Source organism: Sphaeramia orbicularis, chromosome 21, assembly GCF_902148855.1.
Source record: "Sphaeramia orbicularis chromosome 21, fSphaOr1.1, whole genome shotgun sequence".
NCBI lineage: Eukaryota > Metazoa > Chordata > Actinopteri > Kurtiformes > Apogonidae > Sphaeramia > Sphaeramia orbicularis.
In genome coordinates, this window is record NC_043977.1 from 11,664,921 (window position 1) to 11,692,045 (window position 27,125).

The 27,125-nt window shown below is 38.4% G+C and overlaps 4 protein-coding genes and 1 pseudogene across 4 annotated transcripts; all 5 read right to left on the reverse strand.

Annotated features, from left to right (window-relative positions):
- Window positions 1-99: 99 nt before the first annotated feature.
- On the reverse strand, window positions 100-1,071 carry LOC115412854 (olfactory receptor 10J4-like). The gene has a single exon (XM_030125509.1). The coding sequence runs from the start codon at window positions 1,069-1,071 to the stop codon at window positions 100-102; it is 972 nt and encodes a 323-aa protein (XP_029981369.1).
- Window positions 1,072-4,703: 3,632 nt separating this feature from the next.
- LOC115412855 (olfactory receptor 51I2-like) lies at window positions 4,704-5,675 on the reverse strand. Its single transcript, XM_030125510.1, has one exon. It carries the CDS (start codon window positions 5,673-5,675, stop codon window positions 4,704-4,706), a length of 972 nt encoding a protein of 323 aa, XP_029981370.1.
- Window positions 5,676-9,301: 3,626 nt separating this feature from the next.
- LOC115412856 (olfactory receptor 51I2-like) lies at window positions 9,302-10,273 on the reverse strand. Its single transcript, XM_030125511.1, has one exon. The coding sequence runs from the start codon at window positions 10,271-10,273 to the stop codon at window positions 9,302-9,304; it is 972 nt and encodes a 323-aa protein (XP_029981371.1).
- A 3,731-nt stretch (window positions 10,274-14,004) lies between these two features.
- LOC115412452 (olfactory receptor 6C1-like) lies at window positions 14,005-14,934 on the reverse strand. Its single transcript, XM_030124980.1, has one exon. It carries the CDS (start codon window positions 14,932-14,934, stop codon window positions 14,005-14,007), a length of 930 nt encoding a protein of 309 aa, XP_029980840.1.
- Window positions 14,935-24,446: 9,512 nt separating this feature from the next.
- LOC115412453 (olfactory receptor 52E8-like) lies at window positions 24,447-25,370 on the reverse strand (annotated as a pseudogene).
- Window positions 25,371-27,125: the final 1,755 nt, after the last annotated feature.

A 27,125-nucleotide genomic window follows, 5' to 3' on the forward strand; every position in this document is an offset into this window, starting at 1 on the left:
ATTTGACTGTATATTACATTTAAGTTTGACAAGACATATGACAGCCTTGGACAGATATGAGTGAAGTTAAAAAAACAAAAAACACCAAATCCATTGTTGTCATGTGTGATATGGCATCTTTTGTTCCAGTTTATGCCTCTTTAACCACGGTAACATCCTGAAAATGTGTTTTCTGATTTCTGGTAAAGTCAAGCCATAAAGAAGAGGGTTAAGAACTGGAGGAATCAGAACGATCTCCAGTGACAAAATTACAGCAAAATATGGGTTTAACTTTTTCACATCAATACGATTAAGGGCAATATCACAAAACCCTGAAAAAGAATAGCTTACTAGTGAAATAGTGTGTGGTAAACATGTTTGGAACACTTTGCTCTTGAATTCAGATGACATTTTGCTGCACACAATTATAATTCGACAGTAGGTATACAGGACATAGATCAGAGGAAGAAACACTGTAACGACACCTACGAATAAAGTTGCAATGTGTAGGATTAAAGTGGATGCACATGACAGTTTAGCAACACTCCAGGCAGCACAGTATACTTTTAAGATCTTATTACCACACAGAGGAAGCCTTACAGTCAAATAAATACATGTTGCAACAGAAAAGGCTGGCATTATCCAGGCAAAGGCTGATAATATGCAAACTTTCTTACGGGTCATCTTATTATGATAATGTAAAGGTTGACAAACAGCAACATACCTGTCAAAAGCCATTATGCTAAGGATGGTCATTTCATTAGATGCATAAGTGTAAATAATATAGATCTGAGTGAAACAAGCTGGACGTGAGATGAAATGAGTGTCAGACAGAAGGTCCATTAAAAATCTGGGGAAGAAACCAGTTGAACCATAAAGAGCATTAACAGACAACAGTGCAATGAACACGTACATGGGCTCATGCAGTGTTCTCTCCTGTGATATGACCAGTAATATGATTATATTAGCAGAGACAATGAAAGCAAACATCAGTAAGCACAGTACAAAGGCTGGATAACGGAATGACCCTATTTTCACAAACAAAGTCAGGTTAAAGTGGAACATATTGGTGTAATTTTCTGTTACATTCATTTACTTTGTACAAGAGAAATAATGTATAAATATAGACATAAATGTAGTTTTGACCTTACATTTGTCTGAACAAATGAGATTATGTTTCTGTCACAAAAAAAAGAAACAGCATTATTTCCACAAGCTTCTTCTATCTGCCTTAGTTTAAATCTAATCACCACAGGAAAACTGTCTACACATGACCTGAGCCTCCCAAACCCACTCATCAGACAAACTGAAAACATTTATATGTTTCAGTGGTACTGGTAACAGACCTTACATCAGACCCTAGTGATTGTCTGATACACAGGGGCCTAAGTGATGCAATGGTTGCACTGAAAATTTTGATGTGGCCTATCTCTAGGTTTATTACCACAGATGTTTAATGTCAGTTTAATCATGTGTGTTAATGTGACATAAGCCTTTGATTTCAATGTTTGACTGAGCTCTTCCTGTATTTTACTGTTTTTAGTCAAAGTTCCTCTTGATGAACAGAATTCAATCCCAGTTTCCCCACAACCGATCCACTGTTGCATCTGATGAGTTGTTTTAGAGGAGTGATATTTTTCTTTTTTAAATGGAATTATGCATTTTCAAACATTTCCCTGTGGTCTATATAAACTGTAAATGCTATGTTTGGGTCTGAATTCTTCATTACTTAAACTCCACAGGTCCATCTTCAACCCTATTTCTGAGTAATGACACCAGAAAGGTCATTCTGAGCGCTGGCCCTTTAAATGCAAATGACTCTACCCCCTCCAGGTTGTTGGCTGTACTTTCTGTCCTGTTTAGCTACTTGAGTTCATTAATACAACCAAAACTGAACATATTAGGTAATTAGCTCAAAATGTTGACACATTTGTTAAATATGACAGTATTTGAGTAAATCTCAGGTGGAGGAGGATGAACAGAAGTGAAACAGGCTGAACAGGACTAAACTTTGTTATCTGTGACATTTGGAGCAGGCTAATCTTATATTTTATTTTCAGTCTTGAGTCCAGAAAGTATCTGTATCTCATTCAAAGCAACTTGTGAACCCAGACTATCATGTAATATTTGTCATGGACTTGGGCCACAACCCGATGCATCCTGAACTGATTCTTCAGTTCTCCAATGAGAGCACAGCCTCTGGTTCTCCAAAAGTTTTAGGAGCTATTTACTTCTTCTGTTGGTGTCTCATATTGGAGAAGTGAACATATGTATGTAGAAATGAGACAAATACTGTAATTAACCCATAAAGACCCAAACAGCTACTGGCGACCAAAATCATCTGCTGATAGAAACTGTTTAATACCTGTTGACTCATTAATCCTATTAATCCATGTAAATAACTGGTGTAAAATGCAGTTTTAAATCTTTTCATGGTAATCTGATATGACCCATTTGGACGTTCAGAGGCTCCGTAGTGAACGTGGAAACACTGTCATCTTCTACAACATTGATTCACCAGTAAAACCCATGGAGTTGGATCAATGACAGTGGATGGACACACTTGTTTTTACATTCAGTTGTTGATGTCTCTGCTGAAAGTCATTTTTTTCTTCATTTCTTTCTGTTTTTGACATAATATCCCTCAACTTTAATTTGAGCTTTTATGACCATCCACTTGATCAGAAAATTAAATATGATAAAATACCTGATTTTCACCGAAAAGAATGCAAAATACAGAAAAAAAATATCATGATGAATGGTGATAAATCACTCAAAAAAGGTTAAATAAAGAGTAAAATTAATTTGGGAGCTGCCACAGAAGTAGCACTGGGTCTTTATGGGTTAATATGTTTAATATCATGTTAAAGAGCCCCCTCTTCTCCAAGCAGTTTGAAGCGCCCCAGCACCCCCACCCCCACCCCATGGTCTGGCCACGACTTATAATCATTGGTCATTTTAACACAGAAACATTAAAATTATCCATAACTATAATCTACAATATGGGGATTCAATAATGTTTTGCCTTATCTGTTGAACACAATATTTGTTCCTCACAAAAGCTGCAGGAAATGGGGTAGAGGTATATCAAATCCAGTCCAATCCAACTTAATTTGTAACACACTTTAAAAGAACCACAGTGGACCAAAGTGCTGTACAGAAGTATAAATAAAAAAACAAAATAAAAGAATAAAATACAAGAATAGACTAAAAAACATAAAAAGCTGTACAAACAATAAAAATAATACATTCAAATATCTCACATGGTTTCAAAAGCCAAGGAGAAAAGATGAGTTTTAAGAAGGGATTTAAAAACAGACAGAGGAGGACTGTCTGATATTGAGAGGCAGATGGTTCCATAGTTTAGGAGCTGCTGTATATAAGAGAAACCCTTACAAAAGGTTATTTTTACTGCCCCTGTACAGGGTCCAGATGAAACACTTGAATGGTTATTGATGGAACTCCAGGGTTAGTTAGCTCGTCTCATTGGATGAACTGCCTCCATGTGCGAAAATAAAACAACAAGAAAAGTAAGTCTGTTAGAATGGTACAGTTGTGGAAAAAATTATTAGACCACTCCTTGTTTTCTTCAGTTTCTTGTTCATTTTAATGCCTGGTACAAATAAAGGTACATCTGTTTGGACAAATATAATGATAACAATAAAAATACCTCATACGAGTTTAATTTAAGAGCTGATATCTAGACATTTTCCATGGTTTGCTTGATAATAATCAAAATCACTTCAGTTCTTACATCAATATCTACAGCACTGTACTGACCACAACAGTGCTTTTAAGGCATTCCATGTTTTCTTTTCTGTCTGTTTTAGTCACATGATACACACAGGAGTTCGTACTTGATTGCATAACTGTTGTTTTTGATGACATTTGATGGTCTAATAAGTTTGTCCGCGACTGTGTATTACTTTTTTTTTAAATTTCGTGCTAAACAAATATTGTAATCTGATCTAATTAGGTCAGAGGTTGTTCTGAAGGGGCAGGAAGTGAGCTTGTTGGACTAGCTGCCACCTCAGGGCTGTCGGCAGCTGAGCTCAAGTCCTTGGCCTTACCCCCTCCAAAAAAAAAAACAAAAAAACAGGTCAATTCATGTATATTATAGAAATCTAGAAAATTGGAGTGATGATAACAGTAATGATAATAAGAAAAAGAGGAGAAAGAGGGGAGGAGGGAGGGGGGAGGAGAGGAAGAAAAAAGAAAGAAAAGGCTTTCACTATTATTGTATTTGGGATTACTGATTTTGCTGTTTTTTCTCTCTTTTGCTTTTTTCCTTTCTTTTTTCCATTAAGCTTCTCTCTATACTATCATTTAAAACCTTTTACTGATTTCTTCCTTTTGTAAACTCACATCCTTTGACCCTTTTTCTTATTAGACTGTCAATTCTGTTTTCATTCCCTCTTCTGTCTCCACCTGAACATGCCCAACCCGCACAAAACAACCATAATCACACACACACACACACACACACACACACACACACACACACACACACACACACACACACCTGTAAATAGCCCCCTCTTTGCACCAGTCCATAATGTCTATGTCTTATGAACTTTTTTAGTTTTTTGTTTTGTTTTGTTTCCCCTGTCACAATATTTGACTGTATATTACATTTAAGTTTGACAAGACATATGACAGCCTTGGACAGATATGAGTGAAGTAAAAAAAACAAAACAAAACAAAAAACACCAAATGCATTGTTGTCATGTGTGATATGTCATCTTTTGTTCCAGTTTATGCTTCTTTAACCACGGTATCATCCTGAAAATGTGTTTTCTGATTTCTGGTAAAGTCAAGCCATAAAGAAGAGGGTTAAGAACTGGAGGAATCAGAACCATCTCCAGTGACAAAATTACAGCAAAATATGGGTTTAACTTTTTCACATCAATACGATTAAGCACAACATCACAAAACACTGCAAAACAATAGCTTAATAGTGAAATAATATGTGGTAAACATGTTTGGAACACTTTGCTCTTGAATTCAGATGACATCTTCCTGCACACAATCACAATTTGACAGTAGGTATACAGGACATAGATCAGAGGAAGAAACACTGTAACGACAGCTGCTAACAAAGATGCAATGTGTAGGATTAAAGTGGATGCACATGACAGTTTACCAACACTCCAGCCGGCACAATATACTTTTAAGATCTTATTGCCACACAGAGGAAGCCTTATAGTCAAATAAAGACATGTTGCAACAGAAAAGACTGGCATTATCCAGGCAAAGGCTGATAATATGCAAACTTTCTCATGGGTCATCTTATTGTGATAATGTAAAGGTTCACATACAGCAACGTACCTGTCAAAAGCCATTACACTAAGGATGGTCATTTCATAAGATGCATAAGTGTAAATAATATAGATCTGAGTGAAACAAGCTGGACGTGAGATGAGATGAGTGTCAGACAGAAGGTCCATTAAAAATCTGGGGAAGAAACCAGTCGAACCATAAAGAGCATTGACAGACAACAGTGCAATGAACATGTACATGGGCTCATGCAGTGTTCTCTCCTGTGATATGACCAGTAATATGATTATATTAGCAGAGACAATGAAAGCAAACATCAGTAAGCACAGTACAAAGGCTGGATAACGGAATGACCCTATTTTCACAAACAAAGTCAGGTTAAAGTGGAACATATTGGTATAATTTTCTGTTACATTCATTTACTTTGTACAAGAGAAATAATGTATAAATATAGACATAAATGTAGTTTTGACCTTACATTTGTCTGAATAAATGAGATTATGTTTCTGTCACAAAAAAAAAGAGACACAGCATTATTTCCACAAGCTTCTTCTATCTGCCTTAGTTTAAATATAATCACCACAGGAAAACTGTCTACACATGACCTGAGCCTCCCAAACCCACTCATCAGACAAACTGAAAACATTTATATGTTTCAGTGGTACTGGTAACAGACCTTACATCAGACCCTAGTGATTGTCTGATACACAGGGGCCTAAGTGATGCAATGGTTGCACTGAAAATTTTGATGTGGCCTAACTCTAGGTTTATTACCACAGATGTTTAATGTCAGTTTAATCATGTGTGTTAATGTGCCATAAGCCTTCGATTTCAATGTTTGACTGAGCTCTTCCTGTATTTTACTGTTTTTAGTCAAAGTTCCTCTTGATGAACAGAATTCAACCCCAGTTTCCCCACAACCGATCCACTGTTGCATCTGATGAGTTGTTTTAAAGGAGTGATATTTTGCTTTTTTTAAATGGAATTATGCATTTTCAAACATTTCCCTGTGGTCTACATAAACTGTAAATGCTCTGCTTGGGTCTGAATTCTTCATTAATTCAACTCCACAGGTCCATCTTCAACCCTATTTCTGAGTAATGACACCAGAAAGGTCATTCTGAGCGCTGGCCCTTTAAATGCAAATGACTCTACCCCCTCCAGGTTGTTGGCTGTACTTTCTGTCCTGTTTAGCTACTTGAGTTCATTAATACAACCAAAACTGAACACTGTAGGTAATCAGCTCAAAATTTTGACATATTTGTTAAATATGACAGTATTTGAGTAAATCTCAGGTGGAGGAGGATGAACAGAAGTGAAACAGGCTGAACAGGACTAAACTTTGTTATCTGTGACATTTGGAGCAGGCTAATCTTATATTTTATTTTCAGTCTTGAGTCCAGAAAGTATCTGTGTCTCATTCAAAGCAACTTGTGAACCCAGACTATCATGTAATATTTGTCATGGACTTGGGCCACAACCCGATGCATCCTGAACTGATTCTTCAGTTCTCCAATGAGAGCACAGCCTCTGGTTCTCCAAAAGTTTTAGGAGCTATTTACTTCTTCTGTTGGTGTCTCATATCGGAGAAGTGAACATATGTATGTAGAAATGAGACAAATACTGTAATTAACCCATAAAGACCCAAACAGCTACTGGCGACCAAAATCATCTGCTGATAGAAACTGTTTAATACCTGTTGACTCATTAATCCTATTAATCCATGTAAATAACTGGTGTAAAATGCAGTTTTAAATCTTTTCATGGTAATCTGATATGACCCATTTGGACGTTCAGAGGCTCCGTAGTGAACGTGGAAACACTGTCATCTTCTACAACATTGATTCACCAGTAAAACCCATGGAGTTGGATCAATGACAGTGGATGGACACACTTGTTTTTACATTCAGTTGTTGATGTCTTTGCTGAAAAAGTCATTTTTTTCTTCATTTCTTTCTGTTTTTGACATAATATCCCTCAACTTTAATTTGAGCTTTTATGACCATCCACTTGATCAGAAAATTAAATATGATAAAATACCTGATTTTCACCGAAAAGAATGCAAAATACAGAAAAAAAATATCATGATGAATGGTGATAAATCACTCAAAAAAGGTTAAATAAAGAGTAAAATTAACTTGGGAGCTGCTACAGAAGTAGCACTGGGTCTTTATGGGTTAATATGTTTAATATCATGTTAAAGAGCCCCCTCTTCTCCAAGCAGTTTGAAGCGCTCCAGCACCCCCACCCCCACCCCATGGTCTGGCCACAACTTATAATCATTGGTCATTTTAACACAAAAACATTAAAATTATCCATAACTATAATCTACAATATGGGGATTCAATAATGTTTTGCCTTATCTGTTGAACACAATATTTGTTCCTCACAAAAGCTGCAGGATATGGGGTAGAGGTATATCAAATCCAGTCCAATCCAACTTAATTTGTAACACACTTTAAAAGAACCACAGTGGACCAAAGTGCTGTACAGAAGTATAAATAAAAAAACAAAATAAAAGAATAAAATACAAGAATAGACTAAAAAACATAAAAAGCTGTACAAACAATAAAAATAAGAACAATACACCAATACCAAATAAAACAATAGAATAAAAATAATACATTCAAATATCTCACATGGTTTCAAAAGCCAAGGAGAAAAGATGAGTTTTAAGAAGGGATTAAAAAACAGACAGAGGAGGACTGTCTGATATGGAGAGGCAGATGGTTCCATAGTTTAGGAGCTGCTGTATATAAGAGAAACCCTTATAAAAGGTTATTTTTACTGCCCCTGTACAGGGTCCAGATGAAACACTTGAATGGTTATTGATGGAACTCCAGGGTTAGTTAGCTCGTCTCATTGGATGAACTGCCTCCATGTGTGAAAATAAAACCACAAGAAAAGTAAGTCTGTTAAAATGGTACAGTTGTGGAAAAAATTATTAGACCACCCCTTGTTTTCTTCAGTTTCTTGTTCATTTTAATACCTTGTATAGCTAAAGGTACATCTGTTTGGACAAATATAATGATAACAATAAAAATACCTCATACGAGTTTAATTAAAGAGCTGATATCTAGACATTTTCCATGGTTTTCTTGATAATAACCAAAATCACTTCACTTCTTACATCAATATCTACAGCATTGTACTGACAAAAACAGTGCTTTTAGGCATTCCATGTTTTCTTTTCCGTCTGTTTTAGTCACATGATAAACACAGGAGTTCGTACTTGATTGCATAACTGTTGTTTTTGATGATGTTTGATGGTCTAATAAGTTTTTCCGCAACTGTATATTACTTTTTTTTTTTTAATTTAGTGCTAAACAAATATTGTAATCTGATCTAATTAGGTCAGAGGGTCGTTCTGAAGGGGCAGGAAGTGAGTTTGTTGGACTAGCTGCCACCTCAGGGCTGTCGGCAGCTGAGCTCAAGTCCTTGGCCTTACCCCCTCCATAAAAAAAAATCCCAAGTCAATTTATGTATATTTTACAAATCTAGAAAATTGGAGTGATGATAACAGTAATGATAATAAGAAAAAGAGGAGGAGAAAGAGAGGAGGAGGGAGGGGGGAGGAGAGGAAGAAAAAAGAAAGAAAAGGCTGTCACTATTACTGTATTTGGGATTACTGATTTTGCTGTTTTTTGTTGTTTTTTCTCTTTTGCTTTTTTCCTTTCTTTCTTTTTTCCCTTAAGCTTCTCTCTATACTATTATTTTAGACCTTTTTACTGATTTCTTCCTTTTGTAAACTCACATCCTTTGACCCTTTTCCTTATTAGACTGTCAATTCTGTTTTCATTCCCTCTTCTGTCTCCACCTGAACATGCCCAACCCGCACAAAACAACCATAATTACACACCAGTCTATAATGTCTTATGAACTTTTTTTGGGTTTGTTTTTGGGTTTTTTTCCCCTGTCACAATATTTGACTGTATATTACATTTAAGTTTGACAAGACATATGACAGCGTTAAACAAATATGGGTGAAGTAAAAAAAAAAACAAAAAAAAAAACCCAAACACAAAAAACACCAAATCCATTGTTGTCATGTGTGATATGTCATCTTTTGTTCCAGTTTATGCTTCTTTAACCACGGTATCATCCTGAAAATGTGTTTTCTGATTTCTGGTAAAGTCAAGCCATAAAGAAGAGGGTTAAGAACTGGAGGAATCAGAACCATCTCCAGTGACAAAATTACAGCAAAATATGGGTTTAACTTTTTCACATCAATACGATTAAGCATAAGATCACAAAACACTGCAAAACAATAGCTTACTAGTGAAATAGTATGTGGTAAACATGTTTGGAACACTTTGCTCTTGAATTCAGATGACATCTTCCTGCACACAATCACAATTTGACAGTAGGTATACAGGACATAGATCAGAGGAAGAAACATTGTAACGACAGCTACTAATAAAGATGCAATGTGTAGGATTAAAGTGGATGCACATGACAGTTTAGCAACACTCAAGGCAGCACAGTATACTTTTAAGATCTTACTGCCACACAGAGGAAGCCTTATAGTCAAATAAAGACATGTTGCAATAGAAAAGGCTGGCATTATCCAGGCAAAGGCTGATAATATGCAAACTTTCTTATGGGTCATCTTATTATGATAATGTAAAGGTTCACATACAGCAACATACCTGTCAAAAGCCATTATACTAAGGATGGTCATTTCATAAGATGCATAAGTGTAAATAATATACATCTGAGTGAAACAAGCTGGACGTGAGATGAGATGAGTGTCAGACAGAAGGTCCATTAAAAATCTGGGGATGAAACCAGTCGAACCATAAAGAGCATTGACAGACAACAGTGCAATGAACATGTACATGGGCTCATGCAGTGTTCTCTCCTGTGATATGACCAGTAATATGATTATATTAGCAGAGACAATGAAAGCAAACATCAGTAAGCACAGTACAAAGGCTGGATAACGGAATGACCCTATTTTCACAAACAAAGTCAGGTTAAAGTGGAACATATTGGTGTAATTTTCTGTTACATTCATTTACTTTGTACAAGAGAAATAATGTATAAATATAGACATAAATGTAGTTTTGACCTTACATTTGTCTGAATAAATGAGATTATGTTTCTGTCACAAAAAAACAGAGACACAGCATTATTTCCACAAGCTTCTTCTATCTGCCTTAGTTTAAATCTAATCACCACAGGAAAACTGTCTACACATGACCTGAGCCTCCCAAACCCACTCATCAGACAAACTGAAAACATTTATATGTTTCAGTGGTACTGGTAACAGACCTTACATCAGACCCTAGTGATTGTCTGATACACAGGGGCCTAAGTGATGCAATGGTTGCACTGAAAAATTTGATGTGGCTGAACAATGTAAATATATAAATAATATTTCATTTTATTTTTAATTCTATATCTATATAAATAACAAATTTGATGCCTGCTGACAGACTGATCTCATGAAATCGTGTTGTATGTGATGCCAGTTTATTGTATTTGGTGTGCTATACGTACGCATTTTCATCCTTTTGCGTGTTAATTAATGTAATTTGATGGTGTGTCAATGTGCTAGCCGCTAACCCTAACCGCAAATCGCGCTGGCCACTAATCGCTAACCCCTAACCCTAAACCTAACTGCTGCTGCTGACGTGAGCTCTCGCATTTGTAGTGTTCCCAAAGTGTTTAATCTGCATTTTGCAAACCTTACACACTGTGAAGCTCATGTCAAACTCGGTCTTCGCGGGCAATTGGTAATAACTAAAATGAGTCCAAATATTTGCCTTCAACAAGGACGGGGCCGGTTGAATTTCTCTTACCCCCTCCATTAGCTTCCTCTTTGCTTTAGTGCTTACCGCGCATGCCTATGTTCCAGAACCAGCTGTATGATGATATCAGGACATCCTGCGTACAAAATGGAGGCAGACAGCTGGTGGATTTGTTTTGTTTTTTTCAATTGATTTTGGTACATTTTAAATCGATTCTGAATCATAGTAAATGAGAATCGTAATTTTTATATGAATCGATTTTTTGGCACACCTCTAATTTCTACACATCAGTAATCACCTTTGACCTGGTACAATGATTACATACTGAGTCCCAGTTACATTTTATCAAGAATACACCACTTTTTCAGTCATTTCATGAGTCGAGATAAAAACATTTTGTTCTAACTTCATGAGCAACAGTGTAGATAAATACAATGTGTCAAGGTCAAGTTTATTTCCATAGCATATTTACAACAACACAAAGTGCTCAATGTGCTGTAGAAAGATATAGGTAAAAATACAAGAAATGATAAAACTAGTAAAAAATATATAGATATACAATATAAGATGTACTAAAACTGATAAAAACATACAATAATAGGATAAATAGTATCTAAAAAAACAAACAGAAAATAAAACAAATAAATGTCACACACTTCTATTAAAGCCAGTGCAAATAGGTGCATCTTTAAAAGAGATTTTAAAATGCTCAGTGGACTGTGCACATGTGATTTGTTGGGGCAGAGTGTTCTAGAGTCTTGGACCTGCCACAGAAAAGGTTCTGTCACCTTTGGTCTTTAGCAGAGGTGGGAAGTAACAAAGTATAAGTACTTTGTTACTGTACTTTAGTAGATTTTTTTAGGCATCTGTACTTTACTTGAGAATTTATTTTTCTGGCAACTTTTTACTCTCTACATTTTGGCATAAATATCTGTACTTTATACTCCTTACATTCTCAGAATAGGCTCGTTACTTTTTCAAACTAAACGGATGTGACAGTACCAGTGTCCTGCAAAGGGTCAGTACCAGTGTCCTGTATAGGTTCAGTACCAGAGTCCTACAGGGGTCCACTTTTTCCAAACTCTTCCACCCATGCCCACAAAGCTGAGTACTGCGATCCGACCCGTGATTAAACACATTGTCTGCAAATAACTCTTTTTTAAGGGCTTTATTTTTGGATAAAACACATGCCATCAATAAATCTCTAATATGTGCTGCTCAAAGCCATCTGTGGCTGGATGTAAACAGAGGTGAAGCTCACTTCAAAATAAAACACACCAGCTGTGGCTCAACCACGGATCATCATTAAATATCTTACAAATTATTTTCATCCATGAATCTTCTTTTATTCTTTCACTTCCTTTCCCACTACCCACCTGCATTTAATTTAATTTTACCTGTGCCCATACCCATGAAAATTCTTTATGTTTTTCGTTTTTTTATTATCTGCCCCGTCATGTTTTTGTGGGTTACCTGTCGGGTGCTAGACCTGGTGCAGGACTCTGGTTAGAACCATTCACTGTGGAATTAGAAAACGTACTGTTTTATGACTTAGCCTGCTTAACCCTTTCATGCATGAATTATGAGAACCTTAAATCAAAATTTTTTTCCTGAGTGTTTTTATTCCTCTTTAGGCATGAAAAAAACAATGTGTGAGAAAATTTTCTTCTGAAAAATAAATAAAAAAATAAAATAAAAATAATAATAATAAAAAAAAAATAAAATAAAAAAATAAAAATTAATACTTTAAAAAAAGTAATAATGACAAAAAAATTCTTATGAACCTATTTTTCATGGAGTTGCAAAAATATCCGCTCAGCTGGACACCACACGTTTAATTTTTGACACAGAAACATGTATTTACTAATAAATTGTGTGAAAACTGTGGGGAAGGCTTGTGATTCTGGGGGTTTATCCTCAGGAGAGATCTACATAATGTTACCAATTCATGTCAGAAAAGGCATGTAGTGTCTTAAAAATTTAATAAAGATATGTGTAAAAACAAACAAACAAACAAACAAACAAAAACAATGATAAGAACAACAAAATCCATGAATATAGAATACAACAGCTGCAGAATAGCTGTCCACTGTAGTGACCACTGTGCATGAAAGGGTTAAATAAGTACTGTTTCATTTGTGGCAAAAAGGCAGTTTTACTTTTTACTTTTCTACTTTATTGCAAATGAGAAGTCTTACTTTTTACTTTTACTTAAGTACAGGAGTTGAGTCAGTGAGTCTACTTTTACAAGAGTATTTTTTCACAAAAGTAGCGGTACTTCTACTTAAGTACAGAATGCGAGTAGTTTTGCCACCTGTGGTCTTTAGACAGGTTTTTGGTATGTCTAAAATCACGTGATTTCAGGATTGTGTTTCTCTGACCGGAATGTGCACAGTTAAAAGCTCTGAAAGGTGAGGGGGTGTTAAACCCTTCAGGCACTTAAAAACATACAAGAAAATCTTAAACTGGATCCTGTAAGTGAAGGAAAGCCAGTACAGGGGTGATGTGGAAAGAAGACGGGCCTCTGCATTTTGGACCAACTGCAGCTGGCGCACAGAGGACTGGTCCATCCCATAATATAGTCAATTACAATAGTCCAGTCGAGATGTGATAATGTGAACAACGTGCTCAAACTGGCTGATAGGGAAGTATGGCTTCACCTCGGCTAAAAGACGCAGCTGAAAAGTTAGTCTCAAACACCAAAGAAATCTGTTAATCTAATTTAAAAGCACTGTCAAAGAAAACACCAAGGCTTTTAACACAAGTGCAAGAAAAAGAATCAAGGGAGCCCACAGCGCTGTCAGCAGCTGAAATAGAAGGATAACCAAATAAAACTATCTCTATCCTATCATCATTTAGAACAGTTTAGGAAATTTAAGTCAATCCAGGCAGTCACAAACGAGGCTTACAGTCAGCATATTATATTATTGGAAAACCTTTAAAAAATTAACAGTCTGTAGACATTATCATTATAGCACACAGAAAACAGAATCAATCATTTTCCTGTTAAATAAACTATGCCCAAAATTCTATTTCTGATTTTTGCCAGTTTCAGTCCGTATATTAAAGGATTCATAAGTGGAGGAATGAGGAGAAATTCTATAGCAATGAAGTTCTGAAGGTTTTGAGGTAAGTCTTTAGAGCCGAATCGCATGTGCATCAAGTCGAAAAGTATCGCTGAGAGGAACGTGGTCAAAGATGTTAAATGCGGCACACACGTCTGCATAAACTTCACCCTGTCGTCTTTAGATTTCACACAGGTTCGAACCATGTGCATGTAAGTCCAGATGATAAAAAATCCATGACACACATAAATAATAATGGTTGCATAAGACATTACATTATTTGAAATGGTGTCACTGTCAGGACAAGCAAGTTTCACAATGATCCAGTTCACACAAAAGAGTTTTTGGATTTTTGAATCACACAGTTTCAGTCTGGATGTCAGCAGAACATTGATGGAGAAGATGCAAAAAGGTGTGAGCCAGGAGAAACAAACCAGCTGAGAAAGTCTGGTCTTATTCATAACTGAGTGATAGTGCAGAGGTCGACATATAGCCAGATATCTGTCATAGGCCATAACTGCTAAAATAGACAAATCACAGCAAGCAAATGAATACATAACAAAAGCTTGAAGAAGACATCCAGCATATGAGATTTCTGGAGAAGATGACAAAAGATCTAAGAGGAATTTAGGGTAAAAACCTGAGGTCCCATAAAGTCCATTAATGCAAAAAATGCACAATAATATGTACATGGGCTGATGGAGATTTTCATCCGAGATAATAATCACAATGACAGAGATGTTAACAAATAAAATCACACAGAAGTAAAGTAAAGTGAATGAAAATATGGTAACTTTGTAATTCATGGTTTCATTCAGTCCTGAAAGAGTAAAAATTCTTACAACAGTAATATTATCCATGATCAGACTATCTTCCTGCTCTTACAACATCAGATGGTTAATATACAAGAGGGTACACTTCACTGTTTGTTCTCCCTCTGCGTCTTCATGCCAACTATAAATAAATAGCTTTGCAACAGAAACAACTGGGAATTAATATCACTGAATTGTCACTGAACCAATAGTAACTGTTGGTAAAGTAGAAGAGGAAATGACGAAAACAAATCTATGGCATATACTGTAAAGCCTTTTTTTTTTTCAATTCTTGTAACATGAGTTTCTTCTGTTGCTTAAACTGAGCTTTTTGAGTGACTATTACTGTTAAAAATGAATGCTTTACCTTTTAAATGATTAATTTACTGTACGTATTTCTATTGCTTCAATGTAAGGAAAACATCCTACTACTTTATGTGAGCACTATTTTGCAGAAATTAGATTCTAATGAAGAAAAACAAAATATTAAGGGTCCAAGATGGGAGTACAGTCCCAGAAAAAATTATTAGACCAATCCTTGTTTTCTTCAATTTTGTGTTCATTTTAATGCCTAGTACAACTAAAGGTACATTTGTTTGGACAAATATAATGATAACAACAAAAATAGCTCATAACAGTTTAATTTCAGAGCTGATAACTATCCATTTTCCATGGTTTGCTTGGTAATAACCTAAATCACTTCAGTTCTTACATTGATATCTATGACATTTTACTGACAAAAAACAGTGCTTTTAGGCATTCCATGTTTTCTTTTGTGTGTGTTTTAGTCACATGATCAGGGCTCAAAATTAACTTTTTGACCTAGGAGCACTGTGCTCCTAACCCTAAAAAGTTAGGAGCACAGGCTAAAATCTAGGCGCACCACTATTATATAAAAAATCTGGAGAACAAGCAAAACTCTTGGCCATACGAAGTAATATTCCTATATGTATTTAAGCAATGTTAACAACCTAGAATAAAGTATTTGAATAGAGTATGAAAGAAAAAGCTTACACTGACACAGGTGCAAAACAATTGTCAATGTGTGGTATATACTTTAGTTGGTTCTTGGAGAAGAAAGACGAATCACACCATTATTTGCAACAACCAACTTTTGAGGAAGAAACTTTTGACGAATCATGTACACGTCTGGATACTGCTTGTTGTTTATTCATTAGCCCCTCGATTCGCTGGTTACGGTCAGCTGATCGTGTAGCAAGTTGATTCGCGCAACATGATCATCTGACTTGCAGGATACATTACGTCATGGGAAAATACTTGGAACAACGCCAGCGCTACTAACCGGGTTTGGCGGGAGATTGTTTCAAACGTTGGTGGAGTTATTTGATCCCTTTGTTTATGCCGCCTGCGCACGCGAGGGGGCGGGGACTAGATTTTCCGCTTCAGTCAGCGGGGCGTGGAGCTTGTTTATTTTCAGCTGACGAGTTACTTCTGCAGCCATTATTCTAGGCGCACGTATTAATTTTCACTCATTTTTTTATTGGCGCACCGTGCGATCGTAATCTCAAAAACAGTCGCACTACCGAAATTCTCAGGCGCATGCGACCGTAATTCAGTCGCAGTCACGAGCCCTGATGATACACACAGGAGTTTGTACTTGATTGCATAACTATTGTTTTTGATGACTTCTGATGGTCTAATATTTTTTTCCGCAACTGTATCTTATGAAATACTCCTAAAGCTGTGCTGGGTGCATTTAAGTAAAGAAAAAAATTAACTACATTTCATCTGATCAAATCATACAGTTGTGCCCCTTCTGAACAACCCAAAATTGTTTTTTTAAATATGAACTTCCATGTATGAGTAACAATTTTGTATCATACTGAATACATCAGGTCTCAGTGCTCAAATTTTATTTTTGAACAAACAAAAACATAATATAACACAAATGTGTCAAACAAATTGGTAATTCCTTTTCAAAACTGGCAAAGCTCTGCCTCCTTCCTCATTAATGACAGTCTTGTAGTGTCACTGGAAAGGCCTCTGGTGAATGAATTCCTCTCCCCTGGTGGATTATCTGTGTATTGCATGTATCTAATTGTAAACATCAGGTTTAAAAAACAAAACAAAACAAAAAAAAACATTGATCATGTAGAGGGCTTCAAAACTCATGTATCAAATATGATACATTTGGCGTTACAGGGTCAGCAACTCAGTGTCACTTCCTACTTCTGGGTCCACTTCTGTTCAGTCCTCTGTATTCAACACATCCAGTTGTAAGTTTTTACCACTTTACATATGATGATAAAGAGCAGAGGAAGATGATAAGTTTCAATTCTTAATCCACTGAGAAAAACAAGTTGGCTACCTAATGCCATTGTATCGGCAAAACAGGATCTTAAAGGATTTCTGTGATGTATGATATAGATTATAGTTTTATTAAAGTGCTGCACATTTTCACCCTTTGCGTTCAATTTGTTTTTATATGAATTCTAGATAAAACTGGTGAAATATAAGAGGGTCCACCCCATTGGTGGCTCATGGCAAATATGATGACACAAGGTTCTGCAGGCTTTGAGATAAGTATCTTAAAGTAAAGTAAATTTTATTTATAGAGCACTTTTCACAGACAGAGTCACAAAGTGCTTTATCAATTCAAATCAGAATCAAATTAAGTTTACAGAGACCCAACAGAATCCTTCAGGAGCAAACACTTGTGATTGGTGAAAGTGGCGAGGAAAAACTTCCCTTTAACGGGCAGAAACCTCGAGCAGACCCAGACTCCTGAAGGATGGCTGTCTGCCTTGACCAGTTGGGGTTAAAGAGAGAGAGAGAGAGTAAAGGAGGAGAAAAGAGAGAGCGATAGAGATATAGAGAGACTGGGGGGGGGGGGGATGACACATGGAGTACGTTATGATGAATACATAGAGTGTAATCAGTCTGTGGTGGTCCTGGGTCAGGTGGGAGACTAAAAAGCCTTTTTGAACAGGAGGGTTTTGAGGTGTTTCTTAAAGCTCTCTACAGAGTCCATGGACCGTAGGTGTAGAGGCAGGTCATTCCATAGACGTGGTGCCACAGCTTTAAAAGACCTGTCACCGCGTGTGCTAAAACAGGTCCGTGGAACCATCAGCAGGTGCTGTCCTGAAGACCTCAAGCTACGAGTCGAGCTGTAGGGCTGGATCAGGGAAGCAATGTATGCAGGGGCCTGGCCATGTAGAGCCCGGAAAGTTAGCACAAGAATTTTGAAATGAAGACGATATAGAACAGGGAGCCAGTGGAGAGATTTAAGGATGGGAGTGATGTGGGTTCTCCTGTTTGTGCGGGTCAGGAGCCTGGCAGCAGAGTTCTGGACAAACTGTAGACGGGCCAGCTCCTTCTTGTTTAAGCATGTAAACAGGCTGTTGCAGTAGTCTAAGCGAGAAGATACGAAAGCGTGAACGATCATCTCGAGCTCATTTGTGGACACCATAGATCTGAGTTTGGAGATGTTGCGTAGGTGGAAGAAACAGTTTTTGACTAGGTGTTTGGAGTAGAATTCTAAAGACATGTCCTGGTCAAAGATGACACCCAGATTCCTCAGTTTTGTCTTTACCGAGGAACTCAGGTCTCCAAGGTGATGTTTGATCCCTGGGATTGCACTATCCGGGGCAATGATGAGGGTCTCAGTTTTGCTGGAGTTCAGCTGGAGGCTGTTATCATTTAGCCACTGCTTCAGCTCTGACAAGCAGTTGATTAAGGAACTCAGTTTGTGGGGCTCAGAGGAGTTAAAGGAGCAGTATAGCTGGATGTCATCCGCGAATAGATGATAGGAGACATCACTGTACTGTCGGATAATGTGGCCAAGTGGGAGGACATAGAGTAAGAATAGGACTGGTCCCAGGACAGAGCCTTGGGGCACACCACACAGTAGATCCGCTGAGTCAGATTGGAAGTTGTTTATTGACACAGTGAAGCTTCTGCCGGTCAGGTAAGAGGAGAACCAGTCTAGCACAGGACCTGACATCCCTACCAGGTCCCTCAGTCTCTCAATCATTATGGTATGGTCCACTGTGTCAAAGGCCGAGGAGAGATCTAGCAGGACCAAGACCGTGGATTTCCCGGAGTCAGCCGCCATCAGGATGTCACTAGACACTTTTAATAGTGCGGTTTCTGTTGAGTGGCATTGTCTAAACCCAGACTGAAAAGTGTCATAGATCTGGTGTGTCTCCAGAAAAGCTGTAAGTTGTTTAGACACTGCTTTCTCAAGGATTTTGGCCAATAGGGGGAGCTTTGAAATGGGCCTGTAGCTTTTGAAGTCTGTGGGGTCCAGTGTGGTTTTCTTTAGTTTAGGTTCTATGATGGCCTGTTTGAAGGAGCTGGGAAACAAACCAGTTGAGAGCGACAGGTTAAAAAACTTTGTGACCCATGGTCCAATAGTGTCAAAGACACCGACAAGGAGCTTATGGGGGAGGATGTCTGCAGAGTTGGAGGAGGGTTTCGTTTTGGATAAAAGTGCTGAGATGTCCTCCAGTGTCACAGGGTCGAAAGAGGACCAGGTTTGCAGAGGGGGATCAGATAGGGTCAGACGGCCAGAGGGTGGTGAGATATTGTGTTTAATATCCCTGATCTTGTCTGTGAAGAAGTTTAGGAAGTCATTGCTGTCAGCTTTACAGAGCACAGGGGCAGCAGGGACAGCAGGGGACACAATGGACTGGATTGTGTCAAAGATTACTTTGGGGTTTTTCTTGTTTGTGGCTATAAGTTTGTGGAAGTAGCTGGATCTTGCCTCCTTAATCATTTTATTTAATGAGGTTATGAGATCTTTAAGATGTAACCTGTGTACTTCCAACTGGGTTGATTTCCAAAGACGCTCAGTTTTGCGACAAGTTCTCCTTAGGTTTAAGATGTTTTCATTTATCCAGGGACAAGACCACTTACGAGTGACATTAGTTTTCACGGGAGCCACCTGGTCAAGAATAGAGCTGCAGTGTGTGGCAAAGCACTGGATAAACTCATCAACATCGGGACACTCATTAAGAAGACTAGGGTTAAACAGGGCACGGAAATCCTGGGCTGTGGACTCTGTAATGATCCTCCTCTTGGCCCTTCTAGGTGCAGGCTTGGGCTCAAGAGGCACACATAAGTCAAAAAACACACCACAATGATCACTCAAGTGGACATCCTCAACACACACATTTGTGACGTGTAAGCCCAATGAGAAAACCAGGTCCAGGGTATGTCCTTTCTTGTGGGTGGGGCCAGATACATGTTGTTTGAGGTTAAAAGTGTCAGTCATGGCTAAAAGTTCCATTGCTGGGCTGGATGAATTGTTATCGATGTGCAGATTGAAATCCCCAAGAATTAAAACCTTCTCCAGTTTTATTATTGATGTAAGGAAATCACTGAAATTGCTTAAGAAGGCACCAGCAGGGCCAGGGAGACGGTAGATTAAGAAACAGTAAAACACACTGGACGAGCCAATCTTGATCATTTGTGACTCAAATGAGGGAAAGTCATCGGTGCTCATCCCTCTGCATATGTATTTGTCTTGGTGCACTACAGCAAGGCCACCGCCCCGGCGACAGGGGCGGGGCTGACCAACAGCAGAGCAGCCAGGAGGGCACAGTTCATTTAAATGAATGAACTCCCCATCCCTTTGCCATGTCTCCGTCAGGAATAATGCATCCAAGTTCCTGTTGGTAAAAAGCTCATTTAGGGAGAAGGATTTATTGGCAATGGAACGTGCATTTAGTAATCCAAACCGGCTAGGTGGTGGTGACATCATGGTGTTCGTGTCCGCTGTGTGTAATGGGATTTGTGTCAACCACCTACGATGCCTTTTAGCAGAGTGAAACCCCATACGAGACCTGGATATGACAGGAATGGGGAAGAGCAAGGCAGAGGTCTAGGCTGCTGGAGATGGGGAAGGAGAAGAGGAATTCACTGAGGAGGTTAGTTGACAGGTGGACAGTGAGGGCCTGGGAGAGGAGGAGAGATCAGTTGGGGTGTTGTTTATTCTCACTACAGATTTTATAGGAGACTCTGAACGTGGTGATATTAGATGTGACCAGCAGGGGGAGCAGGTGACTGCAGCAGAAGAGGGAGGGCATAGTCACATAGGTGTGGGTGTGGTTTTGGTCAGGACAGCGTGTTGGATGTTTTGAGCCAAGACCCTGCTGCCTAGTCTAGAGGGGTGGACACCATCAGACTTGTAGAAGGAGGGGCGGTTCCAGAACAGATTAAAGTTATCAATAAAACTGAAGCCGTTCAGAGCAGAGGCGGACTGGAGCCAGGTGTTCAGGCTGAGGAGGCGGCTGAAACGGCCCACACCACGGGCAAAGGAGGGGAGGGGCCCGGAAATGAAAACAGCCTTCCCGGATCCTTTCAGTTTATCAAAGAGGTTTTTAAAATGAACCTTTGTCACTTCGGACTGTTGAAGAGAAGTGTCATTGAAGCCCACGTGAACTATGATCCGGGTAACGGTGGACGGCAGTGAGAGCAGCAGCTGAGGGAGTTCATGGAGGATGGAGGTGACGGTGGAACCAGGAAAACACCTGGTTATGGCGTTAAAGAAAAGGACGTGACGGATGATGGAGTCCCCGAGGATAGCGGTGGTCGGAGGGAAAAGTGGTCGAGGAGACGGTGTTGAAGGTGAAGGGTTCCTGGTCTCTCTAGGTAGACATTCCACGGGAGGACCGTCGGAGTGACGGCGGACGGCCTCTCGGAGGAGGCGGCGCCGGGCAGAGGAGCGGACCGAGGAGCGGGGACCCTTGTTCGACGGCTTCACAGGAGGACCGGCTTTAGGACCGTCGCCGGTAATCAGCTCGGTGGCAGCCACGGTGGCAGCAGGAGCCGGTTCCGGGACAGAGCCAGGTGGGATGGGGGGCACATCAGCCCTGGCGGGGGGAGCCGGAGCGTTCTCCACGGACAGGACGGCGAAGCGGTTTGATGTGCTGATGGTCGGCGGTGGTGAGTCTTTGCTCGTGTTCTTTTTGCGGCCACGAATCACCACTTCAGACCAGGGTGTAGAACACGGGGGGCGAGAACAGGCAGAGGAAGGATCCCATAACACCGTATCATCACAGGAGGCTTTGGGCTTCTCTGCGCTTTTCAGGAACAGACTGGACAGTGTGGGAAGGCGGCTGGAGAAACCACAGAGCTGGGCATTTTTCTCCTCGAGTTCTGCGGAGAGGCGCAGTATTTCCTCTTTGAGATCCGCGATAGTTTGGTAAGCCTTTACCAGGGTTTTCTTTGCTTGGAGGAGAGGACTATCTCCAGCTGATGAGGATGACGCCATGGTGGAAACAGCGAGATACCGGGCAGAGCGCGGGAAGCGGTGGGTGACAGCCAGAGGTAAGGATCCACTGACAATACTGACCTGTCCTGATGAAGGTTTGGGTTGATAGCGTCAAGTTAAAAAGACACGGTTAAGAGGTTGGGTTCAAGTGAGTAAGCGTTGAAAGGCAAGAAATAAGTAGTTAAAAGGCTGGATTTCTGAGAGTAGATCCGCCGGCGGTTTGACAGGAGGGGTCATTAAAGGGGTCATATTTTGCTAAACCCATTTTTATTAATCTTTAGTACATTTATCTGTGTATCTGGGGAAGGGGTGCTGCTACCAACTGTGGTCCCCATGAAAGGTTAACGTTGTGGACCCTTTCATAAAATTCAGTATCTTGTCAATCTGTTGGAGCAGAGTGTGTGAGTGTATGTGTGTGTGTGTGTGTGTGTGTGGGGGGGGGTCCCATACATAATGTCACTTTTGCTAGCGTGAAAATGAAACTGAAACTTAACATACTTTCAGCGTCTGACTCCCAGCTTCTATGCCTCTATTATAAAGGAGACCTTACACGAAATTTTCACAACTTCTAGCCCATATCCACAAGACCCCCTCTATGGGCTCCCCAGAAATGCCAAAGGCTGGGCCTCATTTATTTGTCATGCCCCCCCCCCCTATCCGCCTTTATTGGTGCCCCAGATTTGGGGATGCTAACAGTTCAAAATGTTTGAATTTGAACCCTCCAGGTGCTGCAAGCTATCTTTATATTCATTCTGGCAAAAATCGAGTGGATTTCTACAACCCATTTCAATTCCAGCTTAATTTTGTTTTATAGCTAGTTACATCATGACATTTGCACATATAAGGTCAAAACTTCCAATGAACATTTCTCCAAGTACGACATAATTGTTTATCAGCAGCAGTGGTTTCAGTAAAAACCGAAAATATGTCCAAACTTCGAGCTGATTACCCAAAATGTTCAGTTGTTGGTTGTATTAACAAACACAAGTGGCTGTATGGGACAGAGCAGCACAGCCAACAACCTGGAGGGGGTGGGGTGGGATGTGGCTCATTTGCATTTAATGGGGCCAGCACTCAAAACGACCTTTCTGGTGTCATTAGTCACAAATAGAGTTGAAGATGGACCTGTGGAGTTGAATTAATGAAGAATTAAGACCCAAGCATAGCATTTACAGTTTATATAGACCAGATGGAAATGTTTGAAAATGCATAATTCCTTTTAAAAAAGCTAAATATCACTCCTTTATGTCAAGTAAATTCTGTATACTAATAAAAAAAAAATTCACATACCCAAGATTCAATAAAATCTTTTAATATGATTTGGATGTTGGATGCGTTCTGTGTGAACAAAAGAATAAAGATGAGTTTTCCCAGAAAGGCTGTTGATACACAGACCACAGAGGACGTTTTACATACTGTAGATTAATGAACCTCTCAGTCCATAATAACTGTTTCAAACAGAATATTGTCATACGTATTGAGTTAAATGATGAAGTAAGAGCAATGGACACAATTCTTTATTGCACACTGCAAATGAATACTGACAGTATAAAACTATACAGAAAGCACTGACCATTAAACTTGATGTCAAGTGGCACAGTTTTAGGCACTTGACAAATACAATTACAGAAAAAATTATTAGACCATCAAAAATCATCAAAAACAATGGTTATGCAATCAAGTATTAACTCCTGGGCGTATAATGTAACTAAAACACACAGAAAAGAAAACATGGAATGCCTAAAAGCACTGTTTTTGTCAGTATAATGCCATAGATAATAATGTACAAACTGAAGTGATACTGGTTATTATAAAGAAAACATGGAAAATGTCAGCTCTGAAATTAAACTACTACGAACTATTTTTGTTGTTATCATATATTTGTCCAAACAAATGGACCTTTAGTTGTACCAGGCATTAAAATGAACAACAAATTGAAGAAATCAAGGGTGGTCTAATAATTTTTTCCATGACTGTATGTACTAGGCAGTTACAAATATGTTAAGTAAATATCCCATTCTGCTTTTCTCTAAAGAGTACTTTGACTTTTACTAAATCACTATCATAATTCTCTGGTGATGAAGAACAAACTACAAATTTACACAGTCCATTAGAGTCCAAAGAATTCTGAGGATTCTGAAACATAAGCATGAGTTCTCTGTCACAGTCTCATAATTCATCATGTTTTAGACATGATTCACAGTTCAGCTTTGTACAATAGCTTGTAGGATGTATCGTATTATATCATGATTATATATATAAACATACAGTACACTCAGGGATGATCATTTCTTACGAAAGTGTTTCCTGTTTGCTCTAATAATTACACCTTTTCTCCATTAAAAAACTGTATAATTCTCTTTCTTATTTGTGTCATTTTAAACCTATAGATGAGAGGATTGAGGATTGGAGGAACAACGAGAAATTCCATCGCCATAAAATTCTGAGCACCCTGTGATATTTTTGAGCCAAATCGAATGTACAACAGATCAAAAACCAAAGAGGCAGTAAAAGTGATTAAACAGAATAAATGTGGCAGACATGTCTGCATGAATTTACTCCTGTTGTCTTTAGATGTTCGACAGGTTTTGACTAGACAGATATAAGACCAAAAGACTACAATAAAATGGCCACAGTAAAAAGTGTAGTTAAACGCTGGAACAGCAACATGCGCTACAGAGAAAGAGCAGGCAAGCTGACCAACTAAATAATTAATACAGTAGATCTTTGGTATGTGTGAACCACATAACCTCGATGTGAATGTAGTCATCAAACCGACAAACACTAAATATATGGGTATGACCCAAGCAAAAAACAGAAACACACAAACTCTAGGTTTAGTCATCACAGAGTGGTACACCAGAGGTTGACATATCGCCACATATCTGTCAAAGGCCATGAGGACAAGTATAGAAAATTCAGCTGCAACAGAAGAATGAATGACAAACCCCTGCAGTAGACATCCTGCATAAGAAATAACATGAGTAGTAGACAGGAGATCCATGAGGAATTTGGGGTAAAATCCTGCTGTGCCATAAAGTCCATTAATGCACAGATTACACAGGAAAATATACATGGGTTCATGAAGGCTCTTTTCCATAATAATTGTTGTAATAACAGTCACATTTACCAGCCAGATCACACAATAACATGATAATGTTAGAAAAAACAAAATGGCTCTGTACTTTTCTATTCCACTCAACCCTGACAGAGTAAACACAGTGGTAACTTAGACATTATCCATCATATTCAGATTGATGTACAGTACATAATGTTATCCCTATTGGAAATCTGAAAAAAATCCCAAGTAGAGAAGTACCTCAGTCCAACTGACCACTAATGTTATCCTGTTCTGTTTTCTCCCTTTACTAACAGCGTGATCTGTTATTCTGACATCAGTTTTATAGTCTCTCAATGTGATATCTCACTACACAACAGACTTTTAGGACCTAATGTATTGGGAGAGTTTCAACTTTGGTTTCCATGACAGTAGAAGCAACCAGGTACAAAATTATCAGGTCTTTTTTTCTTTTTCCTCTTTAACGTGCTACATATACTTGTGTACTCTCTAATAATATTAATAACACTACATGTCCATATCTTGCGTGTAAGATGCAATCGTGAATTTTTTTTCTTTGCTTTTATCATTTTATTTTTTTCTTTTATTCTTTTTTTATTCTACCTTTTTTTCTATGAGTACTTTGCTATTTTTTATTACTACCATCAAGTATGACATGTAGAACCAGGGGTGGGAGGGTGAGGGGATGGGAAGAATGGGACATGCTTAATGTCTCTGAAACTGAATATTCAGATGTTCAATGTAACTTAAACCTGCACCAAAAAATGATAAATAAATATGTTGGGCTTTTTTAAATTATCAAGTCAATGGAGGTTATTTACAGGTTATTTCTTATTTACAGCTTCACTGTATTAAATAAAGGACAGTCAGCAAATTACTTGTGTAAATGTTAAAGGTTAAGGTCAACTCATTTTATTATCCTTGTGGGAAAATTCCGTCTCTGTATTGTACCCATCCTAATACAAACACACAAACACACACACAGTACCTAGTATTAACATTAGCATTAGCACACAGCACACATTAGAGCAGGGGTCTCAAACTCATTTTCATTCAGGGGCCACATTCAGCCTGATTTGATCTCCAGTGGGCCGGACCAGTAAAATAACAGCATAATAACCTATAAATAATGACAACTCCAAATTTTTGTCTCTGTTTTAGTGCAAAAAACCCTTATTAAATTATGAAAATACTTATTTTTATAAACTATCCAAACAAAAAAAAAGGTAAATAACCTGAAAAAACTGAAATTTCTAAGGAAAAATAAGTGCAATTTTAACAATATTCTGCCTCAACTTATCATTTCTACATGTGCATTAAGGATTGGCTCTACAAAGACACTAAACACTGAGTAACAGGCAGAAAATTGTTAAAATTGTGCTTAATTTTCTTCAGACATTTCAGGTTGTTCATATTTGTTCAGGTTATTCACATTTTATTGTTACAGGATAGTTTGTAAATGTAAATATTTTCATAGTTTATTTTTTGCACTAAAACAAAAAAAAAAATTGAAGTTGTCATTATTTATAGGCATAGTGTAATATAATTTTTTTCTCATCAAACCGAGAAGAAAATATAGTCATTATTTTTCATACCTTATTATGCTATTATTTGACTGTAGATCATATTGGTCTGTACGTGGAACCTGAACTAAAATGAGTTCGACAGCCTTGACTGTGGAATTTTTGCACTTTGTAAATTTATCCCACGGGCCGCATTGGAACCTTTCGTGGGCCTGATTTGGTCCCTGGGCCGCATGTTTGAGACCCCTGCATTAGAGCCAGTGAAAAGCCATTGAAGGCACTCAGGGACCAACTCCAGATCCTCATCAGGGGCACTGACAGGATAACTGACTCACACTACTGCCAAAAGCATTGGAACACCTATCCAAATCATTGAATAAAGGTGTTCTGATCACTTCCA